General features: G+C 39.0%; 2 protein-coding genes across 5 annotated transcripts; one reads left to right on the top strand and one right to left on the bottom strand.

Moving 5' to 3' along the window:
• Positions 1–1,638: 1,638 nt before the first annotated feature.
• LOC110929209 (FAD-linked sulfhydryl oxidase ERV1) lies at positions 1,639–6,281 on the top strand. 4 transcript variants are annotated; one of them, XM_022172339.2, is made up of 6 exons: positions 1,640–1,928; positions 5,207–5,275; positions 5,548–5,595; positions 5,682–5,746; positions 5,888–5,965; positions 6,042–6,281. In XM_022172339.2, the coding sequence occupies exons 1-6, from the start codon at positions 1,722–1,724 to the stop codon at positions 6,148–6,150; spliced, it is 576 nt and encodes a 191-aa protein (XP_022028031.1). In that variant the 5' UTR covers positions 1,640–1,721; the 3' UTR covers positions 6,151–6,281. The 4 variants fall into 4 exon arrangements, with proteins under 4 accessions (XP_022028033.1, XP_022028031.1, XP_022028032.1 ...); XM_022172338.2 differs by having other exon boundaries at positions 1,642–1,928; positions 5,204–5,275; XM_022172341.1 differs by lacking the exon at positions 5,548–5,595 and having other exon boundaries at positions 1,639–1,928.
• A 571-nt stretch (positions 6,282–6,852) lies between these two features.
• On the bottom strand, positions 6,853–8,502 carry LOC110929208 (histone deacetylase 6). Its single transcript, XM_022172337.2, has 3 exons — positions 8,214–8,502; positions 7,234–7,359; positions 6,853–7,161 (listed from the first exon to the last, which is right to left on the bottom strand). The coding sequence occupies exons 1-3, from the start codon at positions 8,399–8,401 to the stop codon at positions 6,993–6,995; spliced, it is 483 nt and encodes a 160-aa protein (XP_022028029.1). The 5' UTR covers positions 8,402–8,502; the 3' UTR covers positions 6,853–6,992.
• Positions 8,503–15,866: the final 7,364 nt, after the last annotated feature.

Here is a 15,866-nt window from a genome sequence, read left to right on the forward strand (position 1 = left end):
ACAGGTTTAACATGACGTGCGCGTCCTAAATCGACTTAGTTATAACTAAAGAATCCCCGCCGCATTACGGCGGGTCGTAATTCTAGTTGATTATAAAAAAGAGAATAGGTCAAAGATGAAGAATTTGGGGGTTAATGAGGGACTTGGTGTTTTCTTATTTTATTTTATTATTATTATTATTATTTTTGATAGTATGAGTATTTTTTGTATCTTTATAAAAAAATAAAAGAAAATTTAATAACACTCAATATCAAGGACCAAAGGTACACGTTTAAAAGTAAACAATGAGAACCAAATATGTTATTTTAAATAAATAGTAAGTTCCAAACCTATGATTTTTGAAAAGTTAATATAACAACCATGATATAGGCATAATACATTGCTATAGTCTTGTAATTAAGTCTAGTTAAGATAAGTTATGGATTGATCTTATTTGATTCAGTAAGAAATATGATTAGAAAAATGCACTACTCAATCAATTTTATATAAAAATATGTCACAGGGCCAATCCATTCTGTTTTTGATTTGGGTCACTGGTTTCGTCTGCCTTAGACTCATCAACCAGTTGTGCAGCCGCTGGATAGACATGGCTAGGTACATACACCGTCTTGTAGGGTTGTAAACGAACCGAACGTTCAGCGAACAGTTCGTGAACCGTTCGGCGAGAAGTTCGTTTATGTTCGTTCGTTTAGTAAATGAACGAACTCGAACAAGAAATTTTCGTTCGTTAAGTTAAACGAACGAACATGAACAGAGGTTGTGTTCGTTCGTTTATGTTCGTGAACGTTCGGTAATGTGTTCGTTTATGTTCATGAGCGTTCAGTAATGAATTCATTTATGTTTGTTCGTTAATATTTATTTGTGTTAGTTCGTTTAAAGGTTTTTATATGTTGTATTTTGTTTTATTATTTCTAGTTTTTAAAATTTTGAAACCCTATTATCTTATATGCCTCTCAAAACATCATTTATTTCACTATTTCAATTTTAGTTTGTGTTAAAGCTTGACAAACTCTTAATTTTGTGTTTATCATGTTTTTGATAATCACGCCAACTGTGTTCGGATAATTATGTTAAGTGTTTATTTATTTTTTGTGGATTCTTGGTAATGTTTGTGATAAAAATGCAGATTTTATTCTAAAATGAATATTGTGTTCATAAACGTCGTTTGTGTTCATTTATGTTCATGAATTACATTTGTTAGAGTTCATTAGCATATAGTAAGTGTTCGTGAACAGTTCATGAACATGTTCGTTTCCTTAATGAACGAACACAAACAAGAAATCTCGTTTGGTAAACGTTCGTGAACAGTTCATGAACAAGTTTGTTCCTTAACGAACGAACAAGAACAAAGCCATGTTCGCAGGGGCGATGCTTTGAAGGGGCCGAGAGGGGCGCCTGACCCCCGAACTTTTCGGCCAGTAGTGTTATATATGTAGTTTTCGTATAGAATTTTTTGGGTATATATCTTTTCGACCCCCGATTCTATAGAAATTTTTGGGTGTATACGTTTTCGACCCCCCCCCCCCTAAAAAATTTCTAGCTTCGCCACTGCATGTTCGTGTTCGTTTGATTCATTTACAGCCCTACCGTCTTGGTCCACTGAGATAGTTCGTGATAAAGTCCCAACTCCCAAGCTAGCAAGCAAACTCTAACTTACGTTTAACTCGATTTACCGTGGGCGTGGAGCACAAGCTTGAAAGCTTCCCGCGCCCTCTATCAAAATGGCCGATAACCCTCTAGAGGCAATCTGCACCACCATCGGAAGAATTTCAGCGTCCGTTCAATCAAATCTCTCCAAACTCATCAGCATCCCTCAAAACCCAACTGCACCTACAAATCTACAGGTTTCACTTTCCACGTCTGCACCTCCTACTTCCACCGCATCAGCTGGTTCTTATCTTCCTCAACCCACGGACCCTCACACAAAGGTATCTCATTTCTTGCTGTAGACTCGCAATAATCGTTATTAGTACGGTGGGTGGGTGGGTGGGTTTAACTTGAATTTGAGGTTTGGTCTTTTAGTTTGTGAAAATTTATCATGCCCACCAACTGTTTGATGAAAGTCCTGACTCAGGATTATGATTTTGTATCCTTGGTGGTTCGGTATTGCAATGTTGTCTTTATGATTATTAACACGTTAAAACTTTAAAGATTAGAGAAAGTGCGAATTGTGTTATTGAAAATTGAAATGTGGATGTGTTTTCTGTTGGAGTTGAGAGTCATAACACATTAAAGACTAACCGACACTATCACATCTTTGTGGCCATTGTTACCTTGCGGACCACCGTCGTCATTGTCACAGATTATGCAGTTCTTGCTGCTTGAACTGCCCTTGTTGAGTTGTACGTTACTTTGCTCTTTGTTCTGCTTATTCGATGTTTTCAGTAAAACTTTCCAGCTGACGCCTTCTCCTTAATCATCTTTCTTCCACAGGAACCACTCTGTCAGTCGCCATAAATGATTTGAGATTTGGTCTCGACTTACTCACCCCATCTGACTTCTTCCAGCTTACCTGGAAGCGTCCAACTGTCACACTTAACTTTAGTTTTTCATGCAATGAATTTCCCCTCAACACCTTCTCTGAGGACATGGTCGAGGATAGGTGTTCGTGGAGACGTAGGATTAGGGTTAAGGACTTTTAGGAGGTTGGTACGGTTGGGTATTAGAGTCCTATCTTAGGAGCCTTGTTTTTTAGTTGGTTTTGGTGGCTTTTGCATGTTACTGCTTGCCTTTGTGTCTACTGCTTGCTTGTATGTTATTGCTTTATTGCGTCGTAGCTTTAAAATGAATATTTCCTGGACTATGTTCTCTAGTTGCTTCTAGAGTAGTTATGTGCCTTTTTATGAGAAATTTGACACTTATGGCTGAATGTGGCTTTGGAGCTGGGGGTCTCATCGGAAGCAACCTCTTTATCCCTTGGGATAGAGGTAAGGTTTGCCTACATCTCACCCTCCCCAGACCCTACTAGTAGCCTGGCTATGAGTGGGATTATACTGGGTATGATTGATTGATTGATCGATTTCATTAACCAAACTTCCGACTATGTGCTCCATGCAAGCGCGCTTGACTCGATAGAGTATAGAGAAAACACTCGCTGATCTGATTTGTCTATCCGGGAAGAGCTTGCCCATGCTCATCATCATCTACAGTCTCCATGATGCATATTGTATTAATATTTATTTTTATTATTTATTTAGATTTCAATTTCGTATTTTATCGTATTTGTTTCCTAGTTACATTATGATTTTACCGTATAAGTAGGGAGCTAGGGTTTATTGTTTATTTAGTTTTTGGTTGATTTATAATTGAAGAACATTGTTCTTGAACCTTTTGGTTCGTTTATCGTCTTTGAATAATCATTAAGCTTTTGAGCCATTTGATTGCTTCCGAAACTGCATCAGTTGGTATTAGAGCTTTGGTTTGTCAAATGGCTCGACGTGATAGCGATTCCTCTCGTGTTCGTAGAATCGCTGACCGAGGCAACGGTAGAGATAGTCTCGATTCACGTGCCCGTGGTGAAGATCGACGCCTTGTTCGTAGAACCGCTAACCGAGGCAACAACGAAGTTGATTCCGACCCATGGGATCTTAAGATCATGCGACTCCAACGACGAGTCCGCAATCTTGAGTTACAACACAAGATTATGCGACTCAAGAAACGGGTCTAGGATCTTGAGGCATCACCGGTATGGGAGGAAACGGAATCGGAAGAACCCTTCGGGGACGAGTTAACCGGGGATGAGGAGCATCCCACCCATCACGGCTTTATCTATCACTCACCTCCTTGTTTTGATAAATATGAGGATGAAGAGGTGAGCCAAGAAGATTATTTATGGGTTACAAAGGCCTTGAATGGAGAAAACAACGAAGGTGACGATGAACATAATGGTGAAGAGGAGTTTTCTGTAGTTATTTTTGATGATACACCGTTGCCAGAGGTGATGAGGTATCTTATGGTGGTGATACGGTGGTTCATGGTGGTTCGGTGACTCCGATAGCTTTAGATGGGATTGCGACAATTAAGGAAACTAGTGAAGATTTGGTGCAAATTCCTTCTCAATTGCCGAAAGATGTGTTCGCTTTGAATATAGCACCCATAATCACGGGATTTGGAGTTAGGAAAATCATTCAATTGTTAATAATATTGTGGTTTCCATAATTGATAAGGGTGAGAGAATGCCTCCTTTCTATGTTGATACCACTCGTGGCATTCCTAAAAGTAAGGATTTACAGGAATTGCATTGTTTTAGTTTTGAAGAGCATAGTGAGATGGTGGGGTCTACACCTAAGATTCCACCCAGCCTGATCGTTGCCTAGTTAATTTTAGTGAAATTCGTGTAGCCAATAAGGCTATTCAACTAGATGTGGTGGAGAATATGGAGGCAAGACCCATGCCCACAAAAGTCAACACATGCGGCTACCATTTGTTGTAGGCCGCCCATTTTGGCATCTGCTGCTCGTGGGTCACATTTAAAGCCCATTGTGGAAAAAGTTTCTAATTTAGATGAGGGCGTGACATACTTAACAAATCCAATGCACACAAATGTGGGAGCCCAACTTCACTTTGGATCCTCCCACTAAACTCTTGTGAGAAGCCTCTTACACTGAAGACACAAGTTGAAGTTGAACTATTTGAGCAAGTCAAGTCAATTGTGAATAGAAGGGAAAATTCACCAGCAAGACGACTTGTAAAGGTGAGCTATTTAGGCGGGTTGTAATAATAATAAATATGAATCGGATTGATGTTCCCTTCGACCCAGGTGGTTTTAATATGGATGCAAAACTCGAGGACGAGTTTTTTTTGAAGATGGGGAGAATGATGCAGCTTATATTAATATTTATTTTTATTATTAATTTAGATTTCAATATCATATATTATCGTATTTGTTTCCTAGTTACATTATGATTTTACCCTATAAGTAGGGAGCTAGGGTTTATTGTTTTTGTTTATTTAGTTTTTGGTTGATTTATAATTGAAGAACATTGTTCTTGAACCTTTTGGTTCGTTTATTGTCTTTGAATAATCATTAAGCTTTTGAGCTATTTGATTGCTTCCGAAACTGCATCACTCCACCTCTCTGTTCCTCGACAATTTTCTGGTCCGAGGTTCTTGTTTATGTACTCGAGTAACATGACTTTAAGTTGTTAATCAGATCACTAGCTTCATAAGATATTGAACTTCTGTATGCATGTGCTTTCTGCAGCAGGCTGGTCCAGTGACTAGAGAAGAGCTCGGAAGGGCTACTTGGACTTTCATTCATACTCTTGGTGCTCAGGTTACCTCTTGTTAGTTACTTGTAGTAATTTCTGTATTCTCTGTCCGTGAATGTATAAAACCAAAGTATTTTTGCATTTGTGTGTATACATAAGACTAAAAAAATTGAGCGAGTAAACAAGATGACATTAAAACAACTATCCAGGACATTCCCTTGACATTCTGCACTTGCTCAAAATTTTGATCATTTTTTCATGTCAACCCTCAATTTTACCACTTTAAATAACAACAAATTATTTAAATAAATAGTTTTTATTTTGCTTATAATTTCAGTACCCAGAAAAGCCAACCAGGCAACAGAAGAAGGATGTCAAAGAACTGGTATTAATATAGTTTTTGAAATCATGTTTAGTTATTACTTATTAGATTAAACATATGTTGTATATGGGATTGAATTTTTACTGCAGATGGCAATAATATCCCGCATATACCCTTGCAAGGAATGCGCAGATCATTTCAAAGAAGTTTTAAGGTAGTAGCGCCTTTGCACTATCTAACAAAGAACTCTAACGTACTACTATGTCATCATTAAACTTGCAACATATTATTTATTCAACCCACAACATCTTTTATTCGTGATGCTATAATCCATGAACTTTTACATGTTTGGCAGATCAAACCCTGTACAGGCTGGTTCTCAAGCTGAGTTTTCACAGTGGTTATGTCGAGTGCACAATGTTGTTAACAGGAGGTAACTTATTATATGTTATCCAAGTTTTTAATAAACCTAGCATGCATTAAAATTAGACTTTTGGTTAATATTGCAGCCTCGGGAAGCCTACGTTTCCATGCGAACGAGTTGATGCAAGATGGGGCAAGCTGGACTGTGAGCATCGCATGTGTGATCTACAAGGATCAATGACGCCTTTCGATTAGTAAAAGCTAACCCATACCCATATGTATATTCATAGAAATCATTGGTGGGTTTCGCTTCTCTTGTTACCCGGTTACATTCGTTACTCAATCATCAAGTTAAAAAAATGTTAAAACTTAATTTACTTTTGGTGTCGTTTTGCTTCTTTCCATTTGTTTTACATGATTTATTTGAGTAACCACATTGCATTGTATTCAAAACTCGGCTGGGAAAATGTTATACTTTAGCCATATTGTTAAAATGATGTGTTAGGATCGTGAAACCTAACAATTAGTGTTAGAAATACGTTCAAGAGATCGATAAAATAAACATATTCGGTAAGAATTTCAGCAGCATATCGATAAGATAAGCGTGATAAGAACAAGCCGGCACAGATTTTATTCAATACCTAAAGAGTTTACATATTTAAGCTCCGGGAGAAATCAAGTGTGATTTCTCCAAAATGAAGCTTGTCTAGTCAATCGCATGGCCTTACCTATATATAGACCTGCTCATGCGACTGGGAGCTTCAGTCACATGGCTCACGCAATTGACATATTTAAACGTATAACCATATGATTATGACATCATTCATCCGTTTGACCAGTTTATACGTTTAAACACGCTCTTACAAACACATATACAATACAGACTCGATCTAGCCTATTCGGCATTCGCACAGTAACCACACAAATATGCACTAACAATTGTTAATCAAACCATGGTTAAAAACTGAAAAGTCAACCAAGCAAGTCAACCTTATCCAAAAACACTGTTTCATTCCAAAATCTTGTAGTCATTCCAAATTTAAGCCTATAAAAGAAGAAACACATGAACTTGAATCTGCATCATCCTAATACAACCTCTAATTTCCTGAACTGGAACCATCTCCTAATTGCAAACACTCGATTGTCCGAAACGGCGGGGCTTCACCAAACTTCAATATGTAAGCGGTTTCATAAACCGGGCGAAGAGGGGGCATAACTTGCGCATCCAAATACGCGTCGCAGGAAAAACACCAAACCGATAGATCACTGTAACAAGAAACAGAAACAAATATTTAAATACCGTTCAAATTTATGAAGAAGGTTAGTTTTTGATCATACCTGTAACTCAGTGCCAGACAGTGATGTTGTAGTTGATAATGGTCAAGCATGTGCTTGTTGATGAATCTGCTACATAGAACATCTTTGCAGCTCAAGCACAACCAATTCTCAGCAGGGTGATGGCATCTTTGCAAATGTAACATCATTTTTAGAAAAAGAAAAAACACAAGATCAGTAGCCCTATAAACAAATCAAGCGTTCGGTGAACTGCTCATGAACCGTGCGACGGAAAGTTTGTCTATTTAATAAACGAATGAACATGACCACATGGTGTGTTCATTCATTTACGTTAGTGAACATTCGTTTATGTTTGATTATCTGCGTTTGTTTATTTTTGGTCATGTACGTTTGTTTGTTTATATTGTTTGTTCATGTTCGTTCATTTGATTTTTATGTTCGTTTACGTATTCAGTTTAATAAGTTTATGAATTATTATTAGTATTATTAATTGGTCCATCATTCATCAACCCATCATCTGAACCCGTTTTTATACGAGCCAATCCGACCTGTTTCTAAACGGACCAACCCGAACACGACCTGATTTTAAATGGGTCTTTTTAATCGACCCAAAACACTGTTTTTTTTTCCAAACCTTGGTTATCGACTAACCAACGAACAAAAAAGAACACGTTCATTACCCTTTCCCTTATGTTCATTTATGTTCGTTCGTTTATAATACTACAGAACACGAACACGTTCATTTTCTTGACGAACATGAACACGAAATTCCGTTAGTTTAAGTGTTTAGTTAGTTTACAAAGCTAGCTACGATTTATGAGGTATGGATTCTAACTACCAAGTTTTTGCTATGATCAACAAACTCTAGGTTCGTTTGTAACCCCAATTCTATTGCTTGGAATAATAACTATAATATTATTATTTAAATTTGGAAATTAAAAGAAATAATAATATTCAGTTGGATGATGAAAATGAAATATAAATCAGTTGTAAATAATTGGGGTTTAGGGTTTAACAGGAACCTGTTGCAGGGAGTGTCCGGTGTGGGGATATGGGTTAGATCCGAAGAGAGAATATCGAGATGATCGCAATGGGTACGGGCTTCGACCCACCCGGAATCGGACCCGTATAACGCCATTAAATCTTCTTCTTGCTTGCTCTGATCATGAGATGATGAAGAATCGCAAACCTTTTTCTCTTTGTCCGCCATTTTTGGCTTTGAGTTCTACTTCTGATGGTATCAATCGCTTGTTATTTAACTTTGGGAAATTGGATTTTGTCAATGCTACCCACAACTATCACTTTGACGTCCGTCACCTCCAACTTAACACATAGTGATCACCAGGGGCGGATTTAGCATGGTTCCATGGGTTCCCAGGAACCCATTCAATTCGAAGAGAATGGAAAAAATTAGTGTAAACCTTGTATGATTTGGGAAAAAATAATGAAAATTAGTGAAAAACTACCAAAAGGAACCCAGTGAAATCCGACACTGGATCCGCCACTGGTGATCACTAATTTTTGATCACGTTACTATACATTTGGGGTGTCCTAAGATCCCTAAAACCATCCTAAGATCCTTATGACACCTCCAAAAGTATAGTAACAGGATCTAAAGTGTCACACCCCCAAAATCCACCCGCGGAATACCACCGCCCGGGAGCGTGACTGACCAGGATCAAGCCATCAATCATATCAAACCATAGCAATTAATAATAGAAGTAGTTAATATAAGTCACCATGACATGATTGATGTTTCAAAAACCAAACACTGTTTTAAGTAGCGGAAGCATAGTAAAGTAAATCCAAATAGTTTTACGAGTTATGAGTTCAACATCATCACGATCCATCTGCCCACAACGACCTGCTCTTCCCTGTGCAAGCTCCAAGTATACCTAAGGTCCTGCAAGGCATGCAGCAAATAATCAACAAACTAGTTGAGCGAGTTCACAGAAAGTAAGTTCATTGTGTAATGCATAAGTATAGCTAGTGGGGGCTTCCCATACTAGTGTGTAATAAAGGTGGGGGCTTCCCATGTTTATCTTGGCTAATGAGGGCGTCTCATTAACGGTACTTACTAGACTAACTTCCGACCATGTGTTCTTCTTTACCGAGAACAGGAAAACGTACAGGGTCACGTAGGCTTTACGTGACGTGCCCTTCCCCGAGGACAGTGGTACGCGTGGGGGCTACGTAGGCTTTACGCAGCGTGGCCTTCCGACCTGGAAGCCAGTAGATGGTATTGGGTTACGTAGGCTTTACGTAACGTGTCCTCCCGACCCGGGAGACATATGGCAAATATACTGGGTTACGTAGGCTTTACGTAACGTGTCCTGACTAACCTGAGGACGATGGTCTATAGTCTGGTATATGCGTAAGTACGAGTAATCATTCCATATCCAACACATCCAACCCAATTCCCAACCCGGGAATCCCATGCCTTGGCTGTGTGAACTCACCTTGGTTTGCTCGGCAGATACACAAAGAATATAAGTAGCAAGTAAATGGTCACTCACGTCCTATCATGGTTATTATACGAGTCAGGTTTGTATAGCACGTATATAGTAATCACGTATAGTCATGGCAAGCATGTACGCACGTAAGCAGATAAGACATAGCATGTGAGGATCCAATTGTCTAAGTCCAACCATACCCGGCCCAATGACATAAGCAGCCCAATAACAAAACAGTCCAGATTCTCAATCGGCCCAAATAGCAAGCACAAACAAGTCCAATAATAAACAGTCCACAGTTCAAATCGTTGGGCTCAATAGATTGGGCCCGTGACAGTGAAGGCCCAACAGTGTGCGTGTAAACGATGGTCTCGAGTCGCAACGGAGATCTCGAGTCGCAACCGGAGATTACGAGTCGCAACAGCTGGTTGCGAGTCGCAATGGAGATCTCGGTTCATCATGGTCTGGTTACGACTGATCATGTGCTGGTTACGAGTCGCAACGGGACTCGCAACCGTAGTCTCGACTTGTGCTGGCTTGGTTACGAGTGGGATTCTGACTCGCAACTATGGTCCCGACTCGCAACCAGGTGTCGAAACCGCGTATGTAACTGATTTCCATAATTCCTGCATTGACTTATCCGTGATTCTAGCAAACATCTAAGGCAGTTTCGAAATCAGATCAATCACAGAAATTCATCAACAGTTAATTCAGATTTCATGCATATCCATAACAATTCAAGAACATCAAACCGGCAATTTAATTAGTAATCATGCATATGAACAATAGTAACATTCATAACAATACATACATTCTAACATGGATCCCGATTACCAACTCTACCCGATCAAACAATGTCTAACAGCCGATTACTAACTACTCGGTGCTTATATCCAAAACGTCAATTATTGTGATCATGTTTAGCATACATGAGTCGATTAACAAAACTAAATCAATTATCACCCCAATCAATACATCAACAAGAATTCTCGGTTAAGCAACACCAACATACAAAACCATACGATAACCATTTAACAAGCAATCTAATTATCAAGCACTAACCGGTTGGATTGAAGGTAGAGGATCGATTCGTTTCACAAGCTTCAAAGTGTGTGTGTGTGTGCCGTCGGGTTCCAAGCAAGCCGAGAGAGAGCAAAGCTTCTAGGGTTTGTGTGTGTGTGTTTGTGATTTGCAAAAGTGGTGAAACAAGCCCCTTGTTCCGGTTTTGTGTTGCGAATGGGGAGTGGGCCGAGCCCACTCGGTTGTCTAATGGACCCGAGAACAAGGAGTGGCCGGTTCACATACATACGACATACATACACACATAATGCATATAACATAACATATATCATGAAATCAATTAATCATTCAGGTTTATAAAATCACATATCGTGCACAAACGTTACATCAAGCAAGCCTAAAGTTCGAGTTGTCACATAAAGTTAGTGATCAGTTAACGATGTGGTGACAGAACACACTAAGTGTTAAGTTGGGGGTGACGGACCTCAAAGTGATAGTTGGGGGTGGCGGCGGCCAATAGCCAATAGTTTGGGGTGATAAAATCCAATAACCCTTTAACTTTTTGTAGGTTCTAATGTCGAGTCTCGAATAAATGGGGCAACCAGAGTCAGCACTCAGCACTACGAAGGATACACATACCAACACACGAAGGCATGATGACTCGCAATACGAGCACTTGTGCAGGAGAACTACCTTCCAAAACCGCCTTGGTCCCCGCTGTATTACACGCAACGATTGGGATACATACACGGGAGAATTTGATTCGACGTACCGGGAGGGAGACAGATCAAGCGTGTTTGACCGAATACAAATCAACCATCGATCGTACAAACTGTGCCCCTGTGCAGTGTACAACCCACATGTTGAACACGACTACAGCCTGGTCTACAGGTCGGCTGCAGCCGCAGAAGAATCCAAGTATATCTCCGATATCACCTTAGCCCCGCTGGAGAAGGCGAAACTCCCACCCGATGTTGGAAAGTTTAGTGGTTTGAAGGGGTATGGTCCCTAATCTTGCGCCGACTACACGAGTTAACCTTAGGCCATGCGAGGCCATACCCAGAACAGATCAAATCCAACACTTAGTTTCTTTCCACAAACGAATTGGTGCAAGCCCAAGAAGCGCAGAGACACCTGCGCTGGCAAGACAGTGTTGGACAGTACAGAAAGTACGATTGACAGAGCAGTAAACCAACGAGCGCATGACATGCTGTACTCTATAATGTTGCACGATGAGTAATCGTGCAGGGGACATGAAGTACACAAGGACACGTACGTGGCACCAATCAGCGTGCGCCGACCACTGCTCTATGACCCCCCCTTAACCGCTGATGCCAGATCAGACAACAAGGACAATCGTCAGAACACGTGGATCCATTCAACGTGTGCCAACTACGCCCTCTCCTGTAAACACTAACGGTCGTTACAGGGGGGGGCAAAACGGATAGTCTTTGTTGTCGGCCTCAGGCCCATCAGCCCATCTCCTTCACAACTCACTTCGGCTATAAATAGAGAACTTCGGCTACAGGTTTAAGGATCGTTTTCTTACTCTCTCACTTAATACACACACTTTTATCCTCAAAGCAAGTTCTCATTCTCACGCCGGAGGGTGGTTACTAGGAGAACCCCCTATTCTCCTCCTTGTAACGAGCTTCACGGTGTGTTGATTTTTTTGTAGGATCTTCGCAGCTGTTTGTCAAGAACGAAAGAAGATTAACCTTATTTGGACGAGAAACAAACCACAAGCTAATCTCTGATTAACTTGGTGTTTTGACGTGGTCGAATGTGGTTATAAATTTTTGATATATTTTAAGCACTTTTTACTCGTGATCAAGCTTTATATTTATAAAACACGATACAATACTATCACTCTACACACGTTAAAGCAAGTGCACCCATCGTAGACGTAGTATAGTGATGGTAAGATACCAAGGTCGTCCAAGGACAAAAGAGCTTTTAGTATTGGCTTATTGTTAACGTCTAATTTAACCAAGTTTTTGAAAGATTTAAAAGATAAACTAAAAAAATGTAAATATAAGGAAAAACAAATAGGCAAGAAGAAATCACTTGGTTCCAACTCCTCTTTTATGTATCCTTTGATGATTTCCGCACTTTGGGCTTTTTAAGAGATTATCTTAGTTATAGTAGTAGGCCCCTCTTGTGAAGACGATGTTACCCTCAACCTATTGGTCTGAGTTAGCAGGGATACAGTCCCGCAAGGTCGGATTATTGAAAGATAATTAAGTAAGTTATTAATGCGAAAAGTGGTAGGCCCCTGTTGTGAAGGCGACGTTACCCTCAGCCTATTGGTCTAAGTCAGCAGGGATACAGTCCTGCAAGGCCAGGTTATTGTTTTAATAGTAATTAAGTTATAAGGGATTACAAGTCGTTCTTACTTTCCCCGATTTGATGCTATCAGTCTCAAGGGAAGTCCTAATAAGCTTTAATCAGGTCCTCGCAGGATCTATACACTGAACGAGGCAAAAACATTACTCAAACACCTTTCTAACCCCCTTCCAAGCAGTTAACACGCTTTATATAGACCGTAAAGACACGAATAAGTGAATCAACAAAACGTGAAGAAATGATTAAGTAAAGTTCACCTTCAATATAAAAAACTAATTATTAAAGTCATTAATACATACCCAAATAAAAAGTTACCAAAGATTGGAAATCAAAAGCAATACACAAAAGATCCGTCTTCACCAAGTGATGTAATAGATTAGCCAAGCATAGCCTTTGATTGACAAGAACTCTTACGATCAATCTTGGATTCCGAGACTACTACACACTCTAAAAGACGAAAGATGGATGGTGGTGGTGTGTGTTGGTGTTGTAGTGGTGGTAGACTGATGGCAAGTGTGAGAGAAGTGGTTTGCCAAGAGATGCCTTTCACTTTAACCAAGCACCTCTATTTATAGTGGGAAACAGAGTTCTAGCACGGCCCCGTGCCCTCCTGGCATGGCCCCATGGTCTTCGATTTCTCTCCCTTCATTAACTGCATATGTCAGTTCTTTGTACTAACACGCCTCGTGTTGACAGAGCACGACCCCGTGGTGAATGTACTTGCTGTACTATCTCAGATTCTGCGAATCCTAGAGTTGACCATGGCCCATATTGACTTGACACGGCCCCGTGTTGGTTTGTCTTTTGTTGTTGTCTTTTTCTGCAGGGAATCTTGACTGGGCACGACCCCATGCCTGGTGGGCACGACCCCGTGCCTAAGCTTCTGTTTTTGTTATTTTGGATGTGGATGGGGGTTCGATAGGTCGTATCAATCCTTCTTCCTTGTATTTATGTTGGTTTCTGCTGTTAATTTGTTCATTTTATTCGTTTAAGCTCTTTTGATCCTGAATTTTTTTTTACTATTTTATTATAAAAGTCGCCAGTTTTCGTCTCCAATTTTTTTTTTAAAAAAAAACTATTGACGAAAAGTAGCGATTTTTAATAAAAAATATTAAAAAAATTGTGTGTTTTTTAGATTTTTTAGGTATTTTTGGTTGTGTTCACATTGGTTCTCGCAATAAAGGGTGGTTCCGAACGGATCCTTCTCATATATATATATATATATATATAGAGAGAGAGAGTGTGTGTGTGAGAAAGTGTAAAATACAATTAGGGTTAACGTACGACACGTACGACCAACGTGCGTGATTTTGTTCTATAACATGCTTGATTTTGAAAAGTTTCATCGAAATCACGACTCGAATTGGGTTCCAATTGGGTTCAACTTTCTTTTCATTTAAGTTCAAATTGGCATTGTTTGGTCAATTTCATCGAATTGAGTTCAAATTCATCGTTGATTTTGAAAAGTTTCATCAAAATGGCGACTCGAAATCAAAACAGTAGAACAGAGGATGCACGAACATGACCAACTTTTGATTCGATTAGAGTCAACGGTCAGTAACAATGATATCAGACCGTAGAACAGGGGATGCGATTTTGAACTGGGAGTTAGGGGCATGCGTGATTATTATATATATAGTGCATGATTAATGTTTTCAACATGCGTGATTTTGAGTTTATAACGTGCGTGATTTTCAAATGAACGTGCGTAATTATATGTCGTACGTTAATAGCTATTGTACGTTAACCTTCTTCTCTCTCTCTCTCTATATATATATATATGGCTAATTATAATGGAAAAACCCACTCCAGATGAGAAGACCCAAGAAACCCACATGTGTAGCTAGGATTCAGCCATGTCACATGTACATAAAAATGAAGAGAAGGGTATATACGTCATTTTACATATCTGCCAGAAAAGTGTAACAGTTGATCTCTCTCTCTCTCTCTCTTTATATCATTACATACATTTGCTGTGCTTTCTCTCTCTTTATATACATTTCCTCTCTCTCTTTATATCTCTATCTTTTGGATACATTTCCAGATCCAAAAGATCATCCAGATACAAAAGTGCTCTGATTTTTGGTGAGTGGGAAAGATGCTCCGAATCCAAAAGATGATCCTAATCCAAAAGATGCTCCAGAAAGATGCTACCAGATCCAAAAGATGCTCCAGATTCGGTTGAAGATGTTCGACGTTGAAGATGATGTTTTAGATGACGGTTCGATGTTGAAGATGATCCAAAAGATGTTCGATGTTGAACATGATGTTTCAGATCTAAAAGATCCTCCAGATCCATTAGTATGTATGTTTTCAGTTTTTTTTTTTCAGATTTGCAATTTTTTGTGTTTTGTAATCTTCATTTTTTTTTTGTAGATCTGCAACTTTTTTTTTTATTTTTTTGTTCAAGAAAATGAATGTTTTTAAGTTCTTGTTTTCTGGATTTGTTGTTTTTTATTACTGATTTTATCAATTTTTTGTATAAAATTTGTTTTCAGATCTGAACAAATGGAAACAATTTGATTTAAGTTCTTATGTATTGGATTAAAATTTAAGATACTTTCTTGTTTATTATTATGATGATTGAATCTAAAAAATATGTGGTTGTTGGATTCTTGTTAATGAAGTTATATTTTTTATGTACATTTTGTAACATTGCTAGTTACATTACTTATGTTGGATTATTTAATGAAGTTTATTTTTGATGTAACAATTCTCATAACAATTCTCTACGTCTTAGTTACGAACTTCCAAGATCTAGGCATTTTTATGTAACACTATGCAACCGGGTGTTAGAAATGTAACAATCGAAGAAAAAATACATGTTACATTTTTTCATGTTACATAAATAATGGT

Source organism: Helianthus annuus, chromosome 3 (genome assembly GCF_002127325.2).
Source record: "Helianthus annuus cultivar XRQ/B chromosome 3, HanXRQr2.0-SUNRISE, whole genome shotgun sequence".
NCBI classification, from domain to species: domain Eukaryota; kingdom Viridiplantae; phylum Streptophyta; class Magnoliopsida; order Asterales; family Asteraceae; genus Helianthus; species Helianthus annuus.

What these genes read in the sequence shown, in the direction of transcription:
- LOC110929209 (XM_022172338.2), top strand. Translation starts at nt 1,722, where the DNA reads ATGGCCGATAACCCTCTAGAGGCAATCTGCACCACCATCGGAAGAATT. An exon ending in AGAAGGATGTCAAAGAACTG is followed by an intron (nt 5,596 to 5,681) that starts GTATTAATATAG and finishes TTTTTACTGCAG; the next exon opens with ATGGCAATAATATCCCGCAT. An exon ending in CATTTCAAAGAAGTTTTAAG is followed by an intron (nt 5,747 to 5,887) that starts GTAGTAGCGCCT and finishes CATGTTTGGCAG; the next exon opens with ATCAAACCCTGTACAGGCTG.
- LOC110929208 (XM_022172337.2), bottom strand. Translation starts at nt 8,401, where the DNA reads ATGGCGGACAAAGAGAAAAAGGTTTGCGATTCTTCATCATCTCATGAT. An exon ending in CCGGACACTCCCTGCAACAG is followed by an intron (nt 7,360 to 8,213) that starts GTTCCTGTTAAA and finishes ACATTTGCAAAG; the next exon opens with ATGCCATCACCCTGCTGAGA. An exon ending in TGTCTGGCACTGAGTTACAG is followed by an intron (nt 7,162 to 7,233) that starts GTATGATCAAAA and finishes TTCTTGTTACAG; the next exon opens with TGATCTATCGGTTTGGTGTT.